The sequence below is a fragment of the Melopsittacus undulatus genome, chromosome 2, assembly GCF_012275295.1.
Source record: "Melopsittacus undulatus isolate bMelUnd1 chromosome 2, bMelUnd1.mat.Z, whole genome shotgun sequence".
In the NCBI taxonomy this organism is placed as follows: domain Eukaryota; kingdom Metazoa; phylum Chordata; class Aves; order Psittaciformes; family Psittaculidae; genus Melopsittacus; species Melopsittacus undulatus.
In genome coordinates, this window is record NC_047528.1 from 119,293,761 (window position 1) to 119,317,634 (window position 23,874).

The 23,874-nt window shown below is 41.0% G+C and overlaps 1 protein-coding gene across 1 annotated transcript; it reads right to left on the minus strand.

Moving 5' to 3' along the window:
- Positions 1-13,329: 13,329 nt before the first annotated feature.
- C2H3orf85 (chromosome 2 C3orf85 homolog) lies at positions 13,330-23,250 on the minus strand. The gene is given in 5 exon segments (XM_034059931.1): positions 13,330-13,380; positions 13,382-13,416; positions 15,181-15,259; positions 15,465-15,613; positions 23,202-23,250. Coding segments are annotated over 5 exon segments (363 nt in total).
- Between the last annotated feature and the right edge of the window lie 624 nt (positions 23,251-23,874).

A 23,874-nucleotide genomic window follows, 5' to 3' on the forward strand; every position in this document is an offset into this window, starting at 1 on the left:
TACTTTCCAACAGACTTCAGTGGAAGGGATCAGAAAGATGACCTAATATGAGTACAGCCGGCTGTGTGTGGAAGGATGATTTATATTCTTTCTTCCCCAGCATTTGAGAGGTAGCATGTACCGGTTAATATCATGGAGCTCTTCCTTCAATATTAATTACTACTCAGCTTAAAAAATTATGTCCCTGACTAGGAAAGAGAAAAAGGTCACAAAGCCCATGCTTGGGTTCAGTGTCTTACAAACTAGGTCTTCTTTCTGGTTTGGATTTTTTAAGCTACCTGTGCAGCACCAGCAGCTGCAGTACACCTCAATTTTAAGCTGATCTCAGTTCCACTGTATTCTTGTCCTGGGTTCAGCAGTAGCAGTCATTTTTCTCCTTCTTAGTAGCTAATGCAGTGCTGTGGTTTTGACTGTCAGCCTGGGAACAGCGTTGATAACACCGATGTTTTTAGTAGCTGCTCAGTAATGGTTATTCTGACCAAGGACTTTGTGAGTCTCATGCTCTGCCAGGGAAGAGGGGAAGCCAGGAGGAAGGAGAGACAGGACACCTGACCCAAACTAGCCAAAGAGGTATTCCATACCACAGCACATCTTGCCCACTGTATAAACTGGGGGCAGTTACCCAGAAGGGCTAGATCACTACTCAGTCAGGCTGGGTACCAGTTGGCAGGTTGTGAATGGTTGTATTCTCTTCCCTTGTTATTTCCCTTATCATCATTATTATTGGTGGCAGCAGTAGTGGTTTGTGTTATACCTTTGTTACTGGGTTGAGTGAGCGGCTGTGTGGCTTTTGTTGCCAGCTGGGCTTAAACCACAACAATTCTGTAACTTTAGAGGTGCTATTTGCATAGAACAGGATGAGGAATCCTACTCGTAGGATTGATTCTGTTTTCTTATGTTCCAGTGTGTCCATTGTAGAGGAATTAGGCAAGGCTGGAGAGACTGCAAACCAAGGACAGATGGTGATTCATCTCTGTTGCCTTTTTCCCTACTTTTGTCTCGTGTTCTATAGTTCTTCAGCTGCATCACATCATATCCTAACAACTTCAAAGCTAAGGGTAAGTCTTCATCAAGAACATCACTTTCTTCACCTGTAGCTTTATTACACAGGTGTGTCTAAACACACATTGCTGAAGCCATGCCCCTGATAAATGTTGTTCAGGGAAGTGCCTCTTTTTGCTTGCAGTGGATTTGGCTCTGTTCTGCAAAAATCCTCAGAGCTGGGGAGTAGATGTAATGGCTGGATGGGAGGTCAGGGGTGAAATGACTTTTCAGAAGAAACAGAACACCATGAATCAATCGGAGTTTGAAAAGGGAATGATTTGAGGTTAGTATTCTCTATCTTCCTTTGTTGTTGCTTGAGGCCATCTTTCTGTGAGATGTTGTGAAGAAGGCTTGCTGTCTTTCTGGGATGGAAATGTGGTTTGTTGAAGGAATTATGTATCAGAAGTTTCTATTGTGATAACAGAGGTGGGGGGGGGGGTGGGAATGAAGTTATTTGGGTTTGCTATGGGTGGTTTTGATCAGCTGACCCCTTTGAAACAGTGTGGGCTGATTTATTTGCCTGAACTGGTATTGGTATTTTATTTTTCTAGAGAAAAAATGCAGCTGAAGCTGCCACAGGTATAAGAAAACCTTTCCTATTTTAAGCTCTTGCCCATCAAATGTCTTACCATAAATTCATTTCAGGTAGAGAGATCACTGACACCTTTTCCTCACTATCAAATTAGATTTGGACAAAGGATGTTGACATAAGATCCATTGACTTGCCGTCACTCCTAAATCACAGACCTTTCTTATCTCTGAGCATGATTTAAGGAAACACAGCTGTGCCCTCAAATATAAAATGGCTTGTGCAGGGTTTTTTAAGAAATACCATAAGGCTTGGATATCAGCTGCTCTTTCTTCTGTCTGTGAGAAACCTGCTTATCAACAGGATGAAATAGTTAAAATGGCTCTTGCTGGATAGTGGTACTGATCTGCAATGTCTTTTATCTGTGTTTTTGATAGAAGCCTGGTAAGTCTAACTAGGGTATCAATGAGCAATTAGTGCAGTGCAGGCTTTTTCACCTTACATGTTTGTTTCTGACGAAGCACCGATGGGACTGTGTATATTTGGAATGCAGAAGAGATGTCATCATTTCCTAAATGAGGTCTGGGAAATGTAAATGGCAATCAAGGACAATAGCAAGTGTTAGCTAATTAAATTTTACCTGTGCACGGGGTATTCTACTCTTGCTCATGTTATAGGTAGAAGACTAGACATGGGTGAGTTGCTTATGATTAAATAGAATCAATATAGTACAGTTCTGTGCTTCAAACTCAATCAGAAGTAGTTCCCATCTTTTAAAAACTTTTGAAAGGCAGGGAATGGCAGGATTACACTTCTGCATGTTCTTACAAGTTCCCTTCTCTTGGCATGCAAGCAAGTTGCCAGTCATCAAAGAAAATGTTTTGGCAGTACCTTTCTGACATGTCTGTGTGGGAGGTGTAAGAAGAAATAGGGAGCTTGCTCCTTGCTGTAACCACTCTTCCAAGAAGTGATTTTTGAGGTGGAGCTGCTTTCTGAGAGATAAGGAATGGGGGTTGTCAGAAATTTCCAAAGGAAGGAATTGCTATAGTTATAAGCTATCCCTTAGAAAAAAACAAGAGTCATTATTTCTACTACCTAATGTGGAACCCAAGTCCAGAACCTCAGATGCCTTCAGGGGGCTTTCTCGACTTGTGCATGGCTCCTTGGAGACCTTTGGCTGGGAGACAGCAGGGAAGCCAGGAATAGGAAGGAGTCATGTCACCAGCACAGATATCTCCTCCATGATGACACCTAAAAACCTTGGTGAGCTAGTTTTCTTTAGAAACAAGACTCTGCACAAATCCCATGAGTTCAAACAATGGGTGAGACTTGTCTCTGCCTCCTCCAATCTTGTGGGTTCCCCCAGCCGAAGGCTAAGCTGCCTCTCCAGAGCTGTAGCTGGCTTCTCCCTTTCCTCTGCTGGCTGCTGGTGACACAAACCAGGAGATCACAAACACAGTGCCTCTTGTTTAAAAAACATCCCACCTCTAATTTGACCCTACCCAAGTCTCCTCTGCCCAAGTGTGTGTGAAGCAAAACCCTACAACCCTGCCCTAGTTTCATTGGCTTTAACACAGGGTGATGCCATTGCAGCCAGAGCACAGCCTGAGCCCTTTTCAGATAAAGGCTTGAGTCTCCTCTGTGACCTTTTTTCAGCTGGCTTACTTTCTTCCATTAATCCTGCTTAAGGTAGGAAGTGGCACAGCGATAACACTGTTAGCATTGTTCATGTAATGGTAAGCACTCTGCTGGGTGACTAAATTGCTCAACCTTCCCCATGTCAGCAAAAAGCCCCCTAAAATAAACCCAAAACAAACCAAAACAATAGTCTAATGCAAGTCACAAGAGGCAGGGGGACAGAAGGCTTATGGATGTGCAGCATGCAAACCAATGTACTGGTAAAAGTGTGCTCTGTGTGCAAGATCTTTAAACTGTGAAGGTTTTAAAGGGCATGGTCACAACCCTGCTGTTGAGGAGCTGTCGAACTGTGGCAGGCTGCAACAAGGCTGTATTCAGAGGAAACCTGGAGTCTTGTTTTGAACTGGTGTGAAATTAAAAGCCAAAGGTCAGAGCTGTTTCACTACCTTAAAAGTATTAAGGGGTAATTTGAATGCCTGGTATTTATGAAACAGTTGGGATGATGAAGAAGGGATTAGTCAAAAAATTAGCCATTTTGGGGGAAGTTTTTTCCCAGTCCTTTCTATTTGGTTATTTTTCCTAGTTAGTTTCTTCTGTTTGATCCTTGTCAAATTATAGTACAAGAACAGATCAGTAAGGCAGTTTTGGGGGGTGTTGGTTGGTTTGTTGTTGGGTCTGTTTGGGTGGGGAGGGGTTGATTTTAGGAGGCAATGTAACCCTCTAGGTCATTGTCCAGCTGGAGTGCATGGACTTCTGCCTTGGGATGGATGAGGAGCTGACTAAGAGCTTCTGTATCAGAATTAAAGGGAGGGCAGGCACAGGTGACATTACAGTGGGCATCTGCTATAGGCTACCTGATCAGGAAGACCAAGAGCGATAAGATCCTCTATAGACACATTCACAAGCCCTGGTCCTTACTGGGGGCTTCAACCACCCTGTGATATCTGTCAGTGGGACAACACAGCAGGACTCAAGCAATCCAGGAGGTTTCTGGAATACACTGACAATAACTTCCTTCTCCAAGTGACAGAGGAGCCAGCAAGGACAGGGGCTATGCTGGACTTTGTCCTCATCAAGAGGGAGGACAGGGGTTATGCAGGACCTTGTCCTCACCAAGAGAGAGGGGCTGATGGTGAAGGAATCTTGGGACTGTATGAGTTTCCAAATCCCAGAAAAATGGGATCAGAATCCATGTCTGTCCTGTGACTGTTCCCCTCTACCTACATGCTACATTGTATTTTTTCTCCTCCCTACCCTCCCACTTGCTGTTGTGCTCTTTTGCACAAGTTGCTTGCACACTCTCCTGCTCTCTAGCAACTACTTTCCGCACAAGCATTGTTCAATTGAACTAATGCTGAAGGAAGGGATTTGTTTGCAGCATCCAAAATGGAAAACACTGGCACAAACACTGACAGAAGCCAATTCTGAGGTAATGCAAGGAAATTGCTGCAAATCTGCTAAAACTAAATCTAAAAGGCCACCCCTCACTTTCCCATTTCCAACAGGCACTTTCTCTCCTCAGAGGTTTTGTCCTCATATGTGCCCTGGGCTCCAGGCTGCATCTGCTGGAGATGAGCTCTTGCCAGCCAAACCCACTCTCTCCCATGGCCGATCTGCTTTCCTGGAAGGAGACACAGGCTTATTTTTGGTTCAGTTTTTACCCTCCCAAACCATGTTTCCTTCTGATGTGTTAAGGAGGATGTGTTTCCACTAAATAAAAACTGGTTCTCCTTTCTAGAGGAGAAGCTCAGGGAATATTCCTGTAGCATGTTATGTCCCTGTCTGGTATTTAACTCCCTTATGTAACCATTTCTGGAGTTACCAAGGAGTAACACCTCCATTTCCTTCTGTTCTCTTTTCACATGTATCAGCATTAACCTTTCATTATGAAATGTCTCTATCTGTTGTATTTTCTACTGGAAACCAGTTCAAAAATCAATCATACTTGACCAAACCCCTAAATAGGAAAAAACCCTTCAGCTCAGTACTAGCTCTTGAGGTGAGACATGATGGTAATCAACTGATTTAGGCTGACTACTGACTGATACTTACTTTTGAGGGGTGATCCTAGTATTTACAGAGGTGTAAGGATTAAGGCTTGTGTTTTATCAGATGATGTGTAGAAGAATGACTTTTGTGAGTGACATTGTCTTGCAAGAAGAAACTCCTGCATCTTCCCCTACGGTTGGAAAACTTGAGTCTCTCTGGGGAAGGATTTTTCTCTCAGCTATGATAATGCTATGCAGAGCAACAAATATGTCAGTTACATGGTTGAATAAAACAAGTTGGAGCTTTATAGGGCAAAACAAAACTGTCCAGATGCTGCTATAGCCTGGAGAGCCACTGGTGGTGGTGGTGGCTCCCCTTTCTACAAGGCCATCTCATATTAAGTCATTTTCAACTTTAAATTAATTTTATAGCCTTTTGACTAGATGACCTTTAAAAACATTTAAAGAAAGTCTTTACTGTGTACATGGGCCAAGCACGGCCATGGCTGTGGGCTACTGCTGAAAACATGGGCTACTGCTAGAACATGAAAGGGAATTTGGGTAATTCAGGTGGGTATTTATGGCTAATTAAGTAAAAAATCCAGTAGCCTATCTTCATTCTCCACTTTAAGCTGCTGTTCAAGTGGAATGAGTGTCCATGCATGAGGATTTGTGGGCTGAGAATTCCAATTGTTTTTCTGCTGGTCAGTGAAATGAATACCCAGTAGGAGATGTGCTCATTCCACTTAGAAACCAAGACGTCACAACATGATCGGCAGGAAAAATTGCAGCTAGGTGCTCTGCAGTAAAATATGATTGTGTAAATTAATATAAAAAAAAAGCTTTAAAACAAAAAAAAAGTATATAAAAAGCCCAACAAAAAGCACAAACCCAACTGACTGAAATCATAGCTCTGATTTCCTTAAAATTAATGACTTTCTTTGCCAGGAAAGGTGAAATGAAAAACCTGAACTCTGTACACTAACAATACACTGCTAGCCTATTAATCTATCCATCTATTGTAATGATTCTTCTAGTGTACTTGTGCAGCCTTTGCATGGATTCATCACTCTGCAATGTTTCTACTGAGCAATTGCTATTGTTAGTTATTTCTGGAAGCACAGTCTGACACTGGCATATCAGATTAGCAGGACATCATGCTGAAAACCCCCCTCAGATCTCATTACCACCTCGTAATTCCATGACACTTTCCAGCCTTTTTCTGGAAGGACATGTTCTCACTGGGTACTGTTATGCCATCTCAACAGCCAGCTTTTCTGGGTTTAAAAAACATTGTGTGATTATATATTCACTTGTGTTAATACAAGCTTGGAGAACTATAAAGCCTACATTTTAGCAGTCATTGAGCAGTCCCTTCCATTGTGGCCATTTGCTTGCTATGCAGTTTAAGCAATGGGGGAAAAAGGAAATTCATCAGGCATATATACAGCCTGTCTTCAAGGAGTCTTTCTATAAAACTGTTGTGTAACACAAGTTAATAACACTCCTGTCACAAGATAATGAGACAGAAATATTTGTAATTCATTATTTTCATTAGACATAATAATTGGTAGTGCTGTTGCACATCATATGATCTTCAACTAGAAAGATAATGAATTAAAGGCTGCACCCTTCCTTGCTGTGAGCCATTTTCGGTATAAACATGTACACTTCAGGATGTCCGATTTTAGAGGGTGGTAAAATCAGCTCTTTAACTCGACTGCATCCTAGTGCTGCAGGACTTGTAAAAGAAGACATATTGCTGATATCAGGACTAAATGCAATGGGTGGAATCAGTGCTTTGTCAGTCAGCTTACTGGCATAGATGAGCTACTTTCAGTCTTTGCTCAGAACCAAAACTGGCTATTTCAAATAGTTTCTCTCAGAGCTCCCTTTCTGGACTAATAGTAGCAGGGGTCTTGAGCTACCTGATTTCAGGGCAGATTAGTTCGACTTCAAAGAGATTCAAAGGAAACTTGGCTGGCCCAGGCAACCCAGTGAGCTTCTGAGACAAATGCACTTACCTCTTCCTGGGTCTCCTGGGACTCATTTCTTCCAATCAAACTGCTACGATGCAGACAATGCAGCTTCTTTATACGTTCATTTCCACTTACCCATTAAGTATTCTATGTGCAGCAGATTGTTAGGAGGGTGTGCCTAATGTTTTCAGCATGTGTGCTGGCTGCCCCTTCATTTCCAGACATGCAATTGTTAAGTGTTAGTTTAGACCTGGAAAGAAAGGTTCTGCCCACCTCAAGTAATTTTCTGACCTTCATTGTCACTGCTCCCACTAATAACACAGCTTTGAAGCTTTTCCAGTGGGAAAGAGGGAGCTGTCAGACAAGCAGTTCTCTGAAAATCCTTCAGCTTCTGTTCCTGGTTTAAGACCTGCATGTCTTAATGACATGGTTTTTGCAAGGAAAGAGACCTTTCCTAAGTTTCTTATTTTGCAGTTGCTTCTGCCTGTGTCATTTCTGACACAGCTGACCTGATAGATGAAGGCAGGCTGCATGTTTTAGTGAGGCACATAGTAATCTGTGGTTGCTATAACCAGTACCTGTGGATGTACTTTGGCTAGATCTAATCCTTTGGCAATTATGGGGGGAATGAAAATAAGCCTTATCCTGGGGGAGAGAGGATGAGAAAGGAGTAGGGAGTTGTGTAACCCTGAGTATCAAAAAAGGACATTATTTTCTTATTCTTATAAGTATTTCTATACTCTACAAAGCATAGTGACCCTGGCTGAATTGTTTGTACCCTAATCTAAAGCATCCCAGATGACGTATCAGTAAAAGCATTGAGGGTCTTTTTGTCTGCAAACTGACTGTGGTACATGCTTATAAATTGACTCTTTATTTCTGTAAGTATTTCTAAATTGAGGAGGAGAAAAGAACAATACATGTAGCTTTGGTATAAGGTGATGGCAGATGTTTTCTGAGGTGCTGTAGCAAAAATCAAACTGCATCCTGCCCATGGTGTAACATAGGGAGGTATAGGTCCCATTCTACCAGCAAGCCTGTGGTAGATCTCTTGGTACTGAGCCTCCTACCTGAATTCCACAGCAATAGTAACACCATAAATACCTGAGTACAGACACTGAGAGGAAGCAGCATTTTATAGTTCCCTGTGCAGTGTTCATTCAAAGCATGTCTGGAATTGCAGACAAGATTCTTTGTAACTCACTCTTCTAAATAATTATCTAATCAGTTATTTTGCAGTGCTGAACATCCATGATTGTCTTTTTTTTTAGCCCCTTTCTTCCTATGGTTGTTTTCTCATCCTTAGGCAGTTCTGCCTGCATTTTGAAGATGCCAGACTAACTGCTTTCTCATGGCACCTTGCACAATCAGGCCTTGACTTTATGGTAATAATATTGACAGCAATTGTAAGGATGTTTTTAAGCCTTTCCTGAGCCAGCTTCCTGCTGTGTAGCAGCTTTCAATCACAACCAGGACAGAGCTGAATTATTCAGACAGGATATCAGTTGCCTATTCAGTCCTGTCAAGGAGGCCGTGACTGGTGTGAAATCACCTTAGCAGTGATTGTATGACTGGGAGTAAGTAGCTGAATAAGAAGTGTCTCTTCAAGCTGACTATCTTGTAACACCTTGTAGAGAAAGAAGCTTCCATGGGTTGATCCTGGAAGGCTGAAGTGCACCAGCCTGCTGCTTCTTCCTCCCCTACCCCTGCATGGACTGATACTGGCATAGGGAAAGCTTGCTCCCCTAGGGAGGTGATAGTTAAACTCACAATACGTGGTTCAGTGAATATCTGCTTAATCTCTAAGACAGCCAGACACAGCACTGAGCCTGCCTGGTGCTGGGGTAGGATGTGACTTCGGTCCAGGCTCAAAGGAAACAGACATAATCACATACAATGAATGCTTATTTCTTTTCCTGGGTAAACTTCTCAATTTTGGATTATTTTTTTACCTTTTCACTCTAACTTCTGATCTCACTGTTTCCTGTGGATGATGCAAAACACTAATAATTCATTTTTCACTTTACATGAAGTGGTTATGGCCATGCATCTGCCTCTGGTGGGTGGTTTGTGTACTTAATCAGCCAACATACAATTGCTTTGAACACAGCTCACTTTTGCTGGCATGGTAGGTTACAGCAGCAGGTATAGACTAGATGAATATTTTGTTTTGGCTCTTTTGGTTTAAATTAAGACAGCAGAAGATCAAGTGCAAAGCAAGTGCATAACAAATGTGATGCAAGCTCAAAAAGCATATGCATTAAAATCGTATTGCATAACGTGCATTAAAATCACCAGGTTCAACCATATGAATTACCACAGTAATGAAGTAGTGTGTAGAACTACCATTGAAAAACAAATGTCACTGTTCTACAAATAGCAGAAACCATTTCAGCTCACAAAAGAAATGGTTCTTTCTCATTACCTCTATATACTCACCTGTTCTGCTGAGCTTATAGATAACAGTGCATCTTAGTACCTATCCCGCATTCAGCATTTGTAATGTGTGTTATATATAGGCTATTCGGGTATTACAGCTTCCCCTATTTGCTCTGTTTGGAATGACTTGTTTTTCTCATTAAAAGAAAACCAATGAAGTATTAATCTTTTTCTTTAATTATTATTGGTGAGATGGGTTTTTTTACTTCTCCTGTCACATCAGACTACACTTGAATCTTTCACCTGGTTCTCTGATGAAGCAAGGATCTTATTGTATAATGTCTATATGGGTAGGCATGTGTTTATGCCCTATGTCTAGCTGCAGTAATTTTTAACTTGTGTGTTGTTTTCAATTCCACTTGACCAAGTAGCAGAGATCACAAAGGTAATTTGATTCCTCTAAGCTTTGCAAAATTAGGCATCCAAGAAGGTGAGGGGATAGGCAAGTTTTCTGCCTGAAGAAGGGGCTGCAGCATGATTGAGGTCTGACTCAGCACTGGAAAACCCCCATAGGAGGAAGACCCTGTTAGTGCCTTGCTTAGGGAAGTGCTTCTGCTGGACCTAGTAATCAGGAGATACTTGGGTATCTTTATTCTGTCATTCTGTTCATCTTAGACATCCTTCTCATAGCTCTCAGGAAAGAGCTGGAAACTCAAGAATGCCTGGCAGGCGTCCTCCTACATCCGTCCTGTTGATGTCTATGTGCAGACAAACCTGACCTAAGCTTTTCCTTTCTGCCTGTATCCCCTTTCTCCCAGGACTGCTGCTGGCTATGGCCTCAGGGAGTTTAGGTGTTTGTGTCATTTAGGGTTCGATTTGTTTTGGGTTTTTTTCACCTCAAAAACAGTCATAATATCAGAAACTACATAGAGGAACTGCTCTCCATTGTGCTAGAAGCAAAGATCCTGTGTCCTGAGGTCTCTTTTTCTACCCTCGGCCCTGTTCCTTGGATTTTTCATCACTAAGGCACTGCAGGTGTATCTGTGCTGTGTAGAAAAAGCAAGGACATAAACACTGTAGGTGGCAACATGAAGATGTGTGGGAAAAGGCAGTAAAGAAGGGTCACAGAATCCCAGAACTGTTAGGCCTGGACAGGGGACCTCGGTCCGAAGTTACTTGTGTTAAAGAGCTGAAATAGTTTGTGAAGATAAATAAGGGAAGCAAATTCACAGGGCAAACATTTTTCCTGGTTATTAATAAATGCAGAGGAAGGAGTTTCACAGTTAAATGCTTGTGAAAGCCATTTGTTCCTTGTCATAAGTGGCATGTATTTTGATAACGTGAAATAAGCACCTCATCTTCCACTGCTACTCATGCATGCACAATTCTTCCCATTTTATTTAGCAAGACTAATTATCTGAATTAGTGACATTAGCTTGAAGCTATAGCTTTGCAGATTGAGGCTCTGGCTTTCAGAACAGCTTCTTTAAAGGAATTAGCCATGTCTAAGTACAACAGAACTGTCAAATTGCATCCCCTGGCTTTGTCTGATATTTTGGTTATGAAGCCAGCCATACACAAGACTGTCATTGTGGCAATAGATTTAAGGTAGTGGTTATTCTAATGTTATGGCTCTGACAACCATAAAACAGTTCATAAAGGTTGGGCAGTTATGTCACCAGCTGATAGTAGATGAGGTAAGACACACTTCCACCTCATTAGTGGACTCTGTCATCCCCATTCCAGGGATACCACTTGTCTTTTTGAGAATTAACTCCTGAACTAACTCCCATTTTGGTTTAACTTACCATGCAGGCATGACAACTGTAGCTAATTCTCAAGCAGATCCAAAACCATCAGTTAGAGAGGAAGGGCTGAAAACAGCAGCACTTTAGGAACTGATGCCCAAGTGGCTTGAGCATAGCTGCCTGCAGAGTGGCAATATCTCTGGAACCATCAACGGGACAGGTGGAGGGAGCAGATCCCTTTATTTTTACTTTATATGCATTCCAATCCAGTCCTGCTTTCTGCTATAAATTGAAATGTTTCAGTAACTCTGTTATGCTTTCACTGTTACTGATACAAATAACATAAGGTTTAGGACCTAGAGCAATCACCTATCTAAGGCCAAGCAACACAGGGAAGGGGGACAGAAGGGACAGGCCATGACTGTTCAGCTTGTGAGGTCTTTCAGTCTATACATCATCTGTCACCCATTATCTTTAAATGAACTGTTCATAATTAAGTAGTGTGACTGAAGATGTGAAATTTTACATGGCAAATACTGAACTTACACCTCATTTATCTCTTTCAAGTCTTTAATGAATTTTCAGCTTAGCTAATGAATAATGGCAATTTCAGGCCCATTGTCTTATGCAGGCAAATTAATAATGGCCTAAGGATAGTTTCATACCTAGGAGTATGGCAGAGATTGACAAAATGCCAGAAGGTGCATTTCTTTTTAGAAAGTCCAACAGTGATAGGACAAGGGGGGAATAAGTTTAAACTTAAATAGAGGAAGTTTAGATTGGATATAAGGAAGAAGTTCTTTACTGTAAGGGTGGTGAGGCACTGGAATGGGTTGCCCAGAGAAGTGGTGAATGCTTCATCCCTGGCAGTGTCCAAAGCCAGGCTGGATGGAGCCTGGTAACATAGTCTAATGTGAGGCATCCCTGCCCTTGGCAGGGGGGTTGGAACTGGATGACCTTGAGGTCCTTTCCAACCTGAACTGTTCTTTGATTACCTTTGAATTTGTTCCAATCACTATATGGTTCATATTCACAAAGAACTCTGAACATACAGAACCTGCTCTTTGGGGATAGAAAGTGAACAAAAATTGCTTACCTTCACCTACCCTGTCCTTAAGGTTACTGTACATTTTGGTTTCCCCAACAGGTCCTCTTTGTTCATGCAGAAATTTTGACCAGGGTTAAAAGCTTTTAGTTGCTAGCAGTGTATTAATAACACATAAAAGAAATGTGGGTGCCCAATTATCTATTCAAAGGTGTCCTGAAATAAGGCAAACTAATGGAGAGGAAAGGGAAAATTTACAGACTCAAGAACTTGGCATAAAGAACATTTTAACATAATCACTTTTATTAGAAAAGGAGCAGTGAATAAGTGTGTCCACCAGCTCCTACTTTTCACAAAGAGAAAAACAACTCAGAATGGTAGATGTGGCTTCAGTTGGTTTTGGCATTCAAGACCAAGTACAGAAGTTTAAATGCAGAAAACAGAGTATAGATGTGATACAGATGTATGCTGTAATACCTGCCAGTTTGCCCCCAGTACTTGAAAGAAATGGAAATGCCCTTAAGTACAGAAGTATGCTCTTCTTACTAGCCAAACCTGAAGCAAATGTGCTCTACTTCATTTACTCGCCTTGAAGTGACTGATTTCCATTACCTAATTGCCTCTCAAAAATGTAGCTGAAATACTGAGAAATAAAAAGGAGAGTTTCATTCACAGAAGCAGGAATGGACATTAAAAACCAACTGTTTAGACAAAAAATGTTTTACCTGAAAACACAGGGGTTTTTAAACATAATCTGCTGCAGGTTAATGGTTGCCTTGTCTTTCGCTTCTTATTCACTTTACCATGACTGACATCTCACTTATGAATATGAAATAGGCAGTATTGAGAGGATTAGCATGTTCATTTTGGTTTTAGACAGTGGGATGAGAGAAGGTCATCTTACCAAATGCATAATAGCAATAACAGCAAATACATAACACGCCGTTCCTAACATGGTCACATACAAGACATGCAGGATTTAATAGCTCATCCTTGTCTGTTGCTGGCAGTGAGTCCCAGACTCCTGGTGGCATATCCGTGTAAGATCTAATGTTGTCACTGGAAAAGATGGAATAACTTACTTTTAGAAAACCTTTGCAAATGTAAGAATCCTGTCAGCAGCTCTAACCTTCAGATTTGCATGCTTTTATAGGTGTTTTCTTCTGCAAGTACAGATTCCTGTACCTGCTCTGTAGGTTTGCTTTTCTTGGCCACCTCAGAAATATCATCAATCATGAACTATTAGGTTGAAAATGATTGTTTTACTTTATCTGTAATGCTTTTTTGTAACTTCAAGCTAGATGTCTTTTCTACTATGCACCTTCATAAAGGTGTAACTCTAGACCTAATTTCTGTTGCACTAGCACTGGGAAATTTATTTCAGCCTGATAGTTAACAGCCTTGCTCTGAAATCATAAACATGCTTCAGTGGGTGTGCCTATAATTGTGTTCCTGTAAACTGGCTTTAGTCCTGTCATATACCAATTATAGGCATTATCATTCTGGAGGGAGTCATCATCTTGCAGTATGCCTAACAGTGGTCAGGATCACAGCCTTCAGACATATGTATTGGAACAACTAATAATTAGAAGCAGTTAGGCATTTTTCTATCTGAGTAGTTTTTCTGATGGAAAAGATAGGGTGGGATTTGTCTGGAAAACTGGATAAAGAGTCTTCAGATAACTTCACATTTGTTGTAAGCCAGAAGTAACTGCTGCTAGTCAAGAAAGCTGCTGCCCATATCAGTATTAGAAATGGTGCTTCCTTCCAGTCACACAAAGACACCAGCTGAAGGCTTGGCAAGAGGGCAGGGAAATCATGACTTTTAGCTATTGTCTTCCTCTTTGCTTCTGCTCAGTGAATGAAACTGGCATCACCATTCAGGTGGAACAGTCCTAGAAAGCTCAGTGTGAGACTCTCCAAATCAAATTCTTACCTCATAAAAAAGTGCTTTTCAAAAGCCACATTTCAAAATGAAGCTCATTTTCAAAAGGAAAGTTAATTTTAAGTCAATAAAATTCAAAGCATATTATAAGAAAAAGCCTACTTGTTTTCTTATTGATCGTTACAATTAGGCTGATCAGATTGCTGTGTCTTAGTTACTATTTTAAATACTGAAACTTAAAGTTGTACGAGTTTAGTTCTACCCATTCCTGTCCATTTCAAAGGACTGTGATATCTTGGTATGAGAAGTGTTTTGCAGGAATTATGTGTGTATTCTGTGCTTGTCAAACTGAATCAGTTAGTAGTTGTTTCCTAAATTTGACAACAATATGTCCCAGAAATGTGTACATTTTTGCTCAGTCTTCAATTTTCATAAGACAAATTGAGACTTCATTGCATGTACTTGTGTGCTTATCTATAAATACGGGTTTCTCCAACTGCTGTGGCTCATTCTGTTTTGTTCTGAGGTCTTATTCTACACTGAATACAGTTTTGTTACTGAAAGAGATGAGGGGTTGCTCCTCAGGTATTGCTTTGTGTCTGCTTTTAAACTCAACTATGTAGGATATATACCTGTAGTTTAGCTTCTGTAGAGTTTTTAAAAATATATATACTCTTTAAGCTTTTAATAGATCTTTCCACAGCAAACTTAAAAAAAGAACTTACCACATTATAAATAACTATAAAACTTGGACAGGAAAAAACAAATCTTCTTTATTTTTTCAAGACATCTCTTATAATGGGGTTTGTTCATGTGCTAAGTTATGCCACTAGGACCCTATCGTCCCAATGCACTGTTATATCAGTCAGTTTTACTTACTTGGGTAAAGGAAAACTTTCTGAGTTTATGAAATGCTCTGTTGTGAAATCCCATCATATTTAGCAGTTGAAGGATCAAAGGCAAAAGGAATCAAGCCCATGTAGTGTTGTGCTGTGTCTCTTAAAGCTCTCCATGATTTACTGACCTGAAGTAGATCAAAAGAGAAAAGAATATTATGAGCTTTAGTACTGAAAAATACAGTTGGTGACAGCAGTCTTACTTGCTTTGATAAATCAGATTCCCTCCCTTTACCCAAAGGGTTATTGTTCAGTGTTAATCCTAGACCTGTAATTGTGTGGTCTGCGGGGGGGGTGTTACCCCAATAGGTGCTGCAAGATGCAAGCAAGTACCTGATCAGCTACGATATATCCCCATGCGTTCTGACTGCTGCTTGGGTCCCAGTAGTTCTGAGAAAATAGTATCTGTCGTTTCAGTCGTATAAATTGATTTGCTGATTCTTCTGTCAGAAAAGGTGCTCCGAGAACACCTGAAAAGGAAGCTGAGAAATGTTGGTAACATCAGGAAAACATCTGAGAATGTCCACTTCAAAAAACACACCCACAGAGCAGGACCTGTGGTTTATTTATTTATAACCAAGATGTTTCTACATTAGATCTTCAGCATACTTTTTTGCTTAAGCCTGAAGTTAAGCAGGCTGCTATAAATCACTATTTTGCTGTTGAATCTGAAGTAAAGTTACAAGCAAATTAAGGAACTAATTTATTTTTAATACAAGATGTTGTGACTGAAAGGATACTTAGACTGGATTTCACTAGTCTCAAGTGTGCTGAGAAATCTAAAGATTGGGGTTTTTTAAACCTTAAACCTACCCATAAATTTAACTATGCTTTCTAAAGCCACTAGTTAAGATGTAGTAATTATTCTTATTAGTAGCAGAAGAGAAACTGCATGTGTAGGAATTACTCTGAGTAAAAGACACTGCGCTGCTAATCTTGCTATTGCACTGCTTCAGGCAGCTTTTGAGTTCACCTCATATGCAGAAGTACTTCTTGTAGATGATCTTGAAATGATCATTCTGCTCAAGAAAAATGGCTGAATTCCTCATTAGCTTCATGTGAAAGGTTCTGCTACAGGAAAAGTCTTTTCTTTTAATGAGCCACTGATTAAGTTGAAGCTTGGATACATAAGCCAAGCTGAGACCAGTGTCTGTAAACAGCTGTGCTCCAATTTAATGAAGTGGGTTTAAATGGGCACCTAAGCGTGACCTGCACATACTTGGTACAGATGGGCCAAGAACTCGAACCTTTATCTATTGTACCTTATAATAGCAGCTCAGCAGAGCAAGCTATTGCCTCACTGCCAGCTTTCCAATGCCCTTATTCCTGAATCTCATGGGGGGGAAACTCTAACTCAGAATGTCAAATGTTTGCTTTCATGTACAATACTCTGTTGAATCCAGTTCACTCACTGTTATTGCTGGCTTTCCTGATCATCCACAATATAGTTGCTCTTTAGCTTTTAAATAGACTAAAATGTACACCGAATGCATGTAGGCAGCAGATATGTGAGTTAGAGTATTTGCTGCTCCTTTTCACTTTGTTTCTTTTCAAAGCCAAAAAAATGCTTGAAAAGAGAGTGAGAAAATGCTTGATTCTAGAGTACTGGACAAAATAAATCAGTGAATGTGGTTGTCATCGTCAGTCTTAAAAAAAAGCCATGAAAATGTGAATTAGAAACTTTCCTTAGCAAGCAGGGACACTCCTAGCAGTTCCTTCCTACTTCAGTTTCTTCATGTTCCAAATTACTATTACCAGAAACCGGAGGCAAAACTTTAGGGGTAGGGAGTTTACAAGGAACACCATCCTTAAAAACACTAACAGCTCCATGGTAAGAACTAAGCTCAGACATTTGGTGTGAAGACTCTTGTGGTGTGAGCTGCTCTCTCCCTTAGGGAACTGAGAAACAGCTATTTCTGTACTTCAGAAAATAAGTAAGATTTTGGCCCGGGGAAGGAAAAAACCTGTATATCTTGCATTTGTCTATTAAGCTGCTACCCTTCTGTTTGAGAGCTGTGTGGGATAAAACTAACCTCATGCTGAAGATCATTATTTCTCTGGCAATTTATTATTATTCAATAGAAAAATCTATGAGCTGCTAACTTCTTAGTGAATGTGGAGAGGGCTTTTGGGGTATTAAGTATTTTCTAAGCTCATGATTACATTTCTGGACTGAGATATCTGAACTGGGACCAGAAATTGGCCCAGTAATATGCTTTACTTTTGTTTAAATGTATATAGAGTTACTAAGCGCCATTAAACATTAAATTTTATCACCAGTATGTGCTCTCTCTTTCCAGCTTCATGGTGAGCTAGAAAATAACAACATTAAACAGCTCTGCTTTTTGTGTTTCCTCTTCCTGCTGCCAGCATCTTCAGAAACTGAGCTTGTTCTGCTGGTGGGACAGTGAGGTGTTGTCTTGGCTACTGAGGTGCCTGGTGTTGTGTCTTGAATGTGTTAACTTTCCATTTTTAGCATCCAATCTGCTCTGACTGCACTTGTGCAAATGGCATTCAATGGCAAATGGCATCCTTAACCATACATATTCACTTTGACTAAACAGGACTTGTATGTTCCAAGGGAGGTGGGGGGGTCAGGTCTGCTCTTTGCTGCTTCTGTCATTGTTCACACCCAGTTTTTGTTCTTTCCTGGCTGCTATCACAAATGCTTCATCCTCTCACCTTTAGCATCAAGGAGCCATCTCTGCAGGGCTTGTCCCTAGCTGCTGGGGTGATCTAAAGATGCATAAGTATCATTAAAAAATCAGGTAAGAGCCTTTATATTCAAGCTAGTCCTTCAGGCTTAGCTCATTCTCTCTTCATCTTACTATAATGATCATTATACGTCTCTGAATAGGGCCAACTTCATTTATCTCCAGAAGAACTCTGGTGAGACCAATTCTAGTGAAACCAAAAATAGTCCCTTTGGTCTTCCACTGAGACTAAACAGGCAAGCAGAGTTGCAAACTTGCTTGTGCTCTGGCAGAGGTCAGAGAAACAGATCTTAAAGCTCTAATGTATGGAATCATAGAATGTTTTGGATTGAAAGGGAACTTAAACATCCAGTTCCAATCCCCCTGCTATGGGAAGGGACATTTTCCACAAGAACAGGTTGCTCAAAGCCCCATCCAACCTGGTCCTGAACACTTCCAGTGATGGGGCAGCCACAACTTCCCTCAACAACCTTTTTCAGTGTCTCACCACCCTCATAGTGAAACATTTTTGCCTAATAATTAATTTAAATCTACCCTTTTTCAGCTTAAACCTATTATTCCTTCTCCTTTCACTACATACCTTTGTAAAAAGTTCCTCTCCAGGTTTCTTGTAGGTCCTATTTAGTTACTGGAAGGCTTCTATAAGGCCTCTCCTGAGCCTTCTCTTCTCCAGGCTGAAGAAGCCCAACTCTCTCAGCCTGTCTTCATAGAAGAGGTGCTCCAGCCCCTGATCATCTTCATGGCCCTCCTTTGGACTCACCAGACTTGGGGAGCATCAGAGCTGATCTCTCTATCTGAATAGCCCCTGAGTAGCCCTTCTGAGTGCATAGCCTTCAGCAGCAACCTACGTCTTGCTTCAATTCAAGTTTATCAGACCTGGTGTAATTTTTTCCCTGCCTTTTGAACAGCTTGGGAAAAGACTGTGGAAGAGTTTGTTGTTCAGGTAGGTGGGTCAGACTATGCCTGAAGGACTGCAGCTCTCCATCTTGCAGAAGAGCAGCACAAAAACCAGGAGAAAGGGGTTTCAGGCACCTGGGTGTGAAACTAGAGCCAGTTAGTAGCAGGTGGGTAATGGTAATGAAATGGCTCACAGTGAATAAAGAGCTGAAAATAGAGCTGAAGCAAAGCTAACTCACTGAGAAGAGCAGTCAGACATATCGTACAATAATGTTTATACTCAATACTGTTTTCTCTCTTTTATCTTAGATAAATATGCTACTTGAAAAACACATTTAGGGATTAATGGCCCAAAGGAAAAATAGGACAAATGCGTGCAGGGGTGGAACTATTGCAGGGGCTGTATCAGCTGTTACCAATTTGTGTTTCTTCTCATAGTCTCCTGAAGATTCACTCAGTGTTCTTGTACGAAAAACAAATTATAGAAATAATTGGCTGTTTATAGCAAACAGATGCTTAGTTTGTGTAATCATTGCCTTCAGCAGGTTGTTTTGTCTATCCTGTACACCTAAATAGATTTTCCATGGGGAAGACTATTAGTAATCATTACTGTGATGGTGTCTTCTGAGTATCTCAGATTAGTGTGAACTGGTATAAGACTAAGCTTGAGACAGTCTCAAGAGGGGGTATGGTGACAGAACCTTGTCATCTTTGTCAGAATAGCAAATGTGTACTTAATCTCATCAATGACTACTAAAAAAGAACCCGCAACCTCATTATGAAAAAGGCATATCAAATAGCTTGGAATGTCAAGGTAATAATTGTAGCCTGCGTAGATCTTGAACTATTTGCATTAAAATCTCTTCATACACACTCAAATGGAAGCTTAACCCTATCACAAGGTGATAGGTTTCTAGAACACAAGATGGTTGCTGGGTGCAACCATAAAATCTTCCCAGGAAGTCATCTTTTTCTATCACCTGGATGATCCACTTCATAACACAGTCAGAAAGGTAAGAATGGGATGAAATTCTGGCACCTTTTCTTGCTTAGGCACCCATTTAATTGATATGCTTTTTCTTCTCTAAAAGCCAAGCAATATAAGCTATTTTGTGCTTAGCAGTCTTTGGGGAGAGTAGGCAAACCACCATTTGCATGTCTAATAGTAGAGTTAAATGGTAAGAAGACAAGACTTCAAACTTGCTATGGTACAGGATATGCTTCCCCCCACCCCTTCCCCAGGGAGCTTGTTTCATCTAGATCAGGAGTATTATATAAGTGGTAAGGAGCAATCTCAAGGCCTCGAACCATAGTTTATCCCTGGTGTGCGTCTGTCACAGGGAAAAGTGGTTTAGCTCTGATTTGCTGTGATATTTACAAATAAATTGACAATTACTTAGCAGCACTTCAGTCATACTGTGCACATTGCCATCTAAACTGGACCTATTTCTCTCCCTAGTTTCTGAAGACAATTGCAAGTTTCTGACAAACTGAAAACCTATTGTTAAAGTTATTCATTTCAATGGAATTTAAATGTCAAAAGTTGGCAATTGCTCTGACTCCTTTCCTTTTAGTCTAATAACTTATTATTATCAGCTTTGCTGATTGACTGGTCAAAATGTCAGCTCACAGGGATAAGGATGCCAGTCTTATCAGCACTTTAGGACACAGCTTGGAGAGAGGCTAAACTTGGACAGAGCTAAACTTCAACCTTGGACACTTTAACCTTGCTGAGGTGGCTGGTGCTGACGTGTTGGGAACTTTGAAAAAGTAAATCAAACACTGCAGCTCAGATGTGTTTCTTCAGGTTAGAAATGAGCCATAATGGACACCCCCACACATCCATACTCCACAATACTTCATCTGTCCAACATTCCAAGTCCAGAAAAGATTCACAAAGTTAGACCCTAGGACTCAGTCTAAGGGTTCAGAATAGCACAGTGCAACAGTGCAGGCACTGAAACAATAGTGGGGAAGCATCTGGTTTTCACCAGGATATTTCTCTATGTTGTGTGGCACTCCATGGGAATCAGGATGTGGTTATCTGTCTGTGGTTTGCATACATAGGTGGATTGGAGCAGGTATAAGCTTTTGGCTTCTGCAGGCCACCGCTGGGCCATGTCACCTTTTCTCAGTTGAAAGTATGATTACATTGAAGTCAAACACCTCTATATTGTTTTTTCAGATGCTGAAAAGAACTGTGCCTATGCACATTGGCTGTGTATGCTAAAGTGTTTGGATGGTAACAGGCCTTAAATCAGTTAGATTTCCTAATATCTGTTGACAGCAAAATTCTACATCACTGGTTGTTAAGTTCTTCAACATTGCTCATATCACCCAGCCTCTGAAGTTTTGGTCTCATCTGTTTAAATCCTGAAGTACAGTAGTCTCCATTCTTTGACAGTTCCTATTTTACAGCACAGGACATAAGAGCTCTCTGGTTCAAGAGATGAGAGCTCAGTCATTAGCAATTGTTAGAGCTACAGCATCAGCCTTGTTCCCCCATCAACAAAAGCAGACAGTTTACAGACATTAAGTTCAGAATTAGTTATTGAATGCATTGCTGATGTATGCCAGGGGTCAGGAAAGTTGTCAGCTATGGGTAAACGGCAAGGTGATTGCCAAAAATCCTGGATAATCCTAGAGAAGAAGCTACTTTCCCTGCAACAAGATACTGGAAAAAGCATTGATCCATTGGGTCCTGGCAAAATTTCCTTTCTAAATCCAAATGTGGCCACAAGTTTAACCTTGAGTGAATTGGCAAGACACCCATATTGGTCATCTGAGAGACTTCAGTAATGGTTCCAGTGTCAGGACACCATGCTCTTATACCTCATCCCTTGCTGCTGCGCTCTGCAGAGGCTAAAGGAAAGATCTAGCAAGCAGCCCAGAAAGCCCATTCCCAGAAAAGTTGTTTATTATAGGGAGTGATTTGTCAAGCAACTGAGTTGAGGTTATGATGAAGAATCAGGCTGTCACTAATGAATCATATGGCCTCTATTTTAATTCACCACCACCTTGATCATTGCTGAAAGGATTCACAACTAATGAAAAATTGAGCTGTTTGTGATCAGTGGAACTTTTAAGAGTCATTAAAAATCAGTAATAAATAGTTCTTCCTGGGCTTTGAAAACAGGAACCTGGGAAAGAGAGCAAATAAGGCTATTAGGAAAGACAGAGAAATAAGGGAGATAAAAATCGAAGTTTAAGTCTTCCAAAAAGAGGGGCAGCAGGCTGTTGTGATCCCATCTTGGTATCAGGTGACGTGGCTTGTGTCATGATGGTCTACAATAGGAAGGAGGTGAGCTTCAGGAAGACAGAAAAGTGCTTAGGAATAGTCCAAGCTCAGGTGCACAGCAGATTAGGAAGTGCAGATAAGGGGAAAGGAAGGTTTCTAGGTGAGCTTTAACTTGAAGAAGAAAGGCCCTTTCCATCACCTTCCCTCCCTGCAAAGCCTCACTGCAGCCAAAACTAAGGATCATACAACAGGGAAGAGAATTTAGTCCCTTAGAGAGTACGTCTGACTGTGGTCCCAAATCACAAAACAACTTACTTGTGATTCAGCATTGGTTAATTCTGTCTATCTCATTTTGCCTTAGCTCTTCTCATGGTGTATTTACTGCATGTGTGCTAGGCTGCTCAGATGTAAGAAATGCTTTTAATGCACACGGGTGACTGGAGCATCCTTTCATGATGCAGGCAGCCACTGAGTGAGAAGTCAGCAGTAGTTTTCTGCCTACCTGGTTTGTTATAATTTAGTGAGGAACAAATTTATCTCACGATGTGTGCATCACTGATCGCTGATTGTATCAGTTTGTGCTGCTTCAGGAAGAGCATCCTTTCAGCCTTGCTGATACTGCAGCCCCATCCCATTCATTTACACTCTGGTCCAGTTTTTAGAGGGTGAATATAGACTTTAGGTGCCCTGGTTACAGGGTGTTGTGAAGGTTCAGTGATCAGACAGACTGCGAGCTTTAAAGGAATCTGTCTCCTTAAGCAATTCAAATCAGATGTCCTGAAAATCACTTATGAAATAGATCATTTAGATCCTTATAAATGCATGTGAAATTGTTTCTTGCTACAATAAACATGGAGATCAGAATAATGTGCAGAGAAGATTCCAGTAAAGCAGCATTAAAATCTTTCTGCAATTTCAACAGTTTAGCAAGTTATTCTGTAAGAATCCCTTTCAGACAGAAATGCATCCTCACTCCTCATACCTGAGAGTTTGAGCAGTGACAGTTCAGAAGCAGTCAGAAGGAGCAGAACCAAGACTGTATTTCACAGAACTTGCTATGCAGTCTTGTGCTCGCCCACTCTCCCGTATGTCCCTGCTGCAGTGATTTCCAGTTAATTCTCTTCCATCAGTGCTGTTCTGGTGGTTACAGAGGCTTTTTTGCCAGCTGGCTATTTAACAAGGCAGAAGGGAATGACATGTGACAGGGTGCTGGGCACTTACCTGTAAACAGCAGAGCAGACACCAAAATCTGAGACATTTTCAGAGACATGGCAAATTACTCAGAAAGTCTCTCCTTTGTAAAACAGAGGCAGTCATAGGGTTTTATACTTTGTTATCTTTAGGTCTATAAATCATTTACCAGGTACTTGTAAAGCGTTGGTGCAGGCAGAGGGCAGGGTACAGTGCTTAGTTCAGATTTGTCCTATATGCCTCTGTTTGTACACTTTGGACTCTGCAAGCTGAGCCTCAGATGAGCCATAATGCCTTATTATTGTGTGGATGGGTTAGCTTCTCCATAAACTTTATAGCACAGAATGGGCTTGTTCTGTGCACGCTGAACAGGCAAAATACCTGTGAGTCAGTCTCCTGCATTTCTGGGGATTGTTTTCCCGTTGTTGTGGTAATGGGCATGAGTGGTTTATGGTCTGATCTGAATATGAATGTTGGGAAATGGTGTCTGAATCATCTGTTCAGAGAGCTGTGCCTAAGTATCTGGCATATTTTAGCTGTATAATGCTTGGATTGACAAAACTAAACCTATGACAAAACTAGGCAAGTAAGTACTAGAGCACAGAGGTCAGGGGGTGTTGGGCTCCTGCCCTGAAGTAGGCACTGGTCACAGGGTCTCTCATTGGTGTCTGGACATTGTAGCGTGGGACATCACAAGTTTATG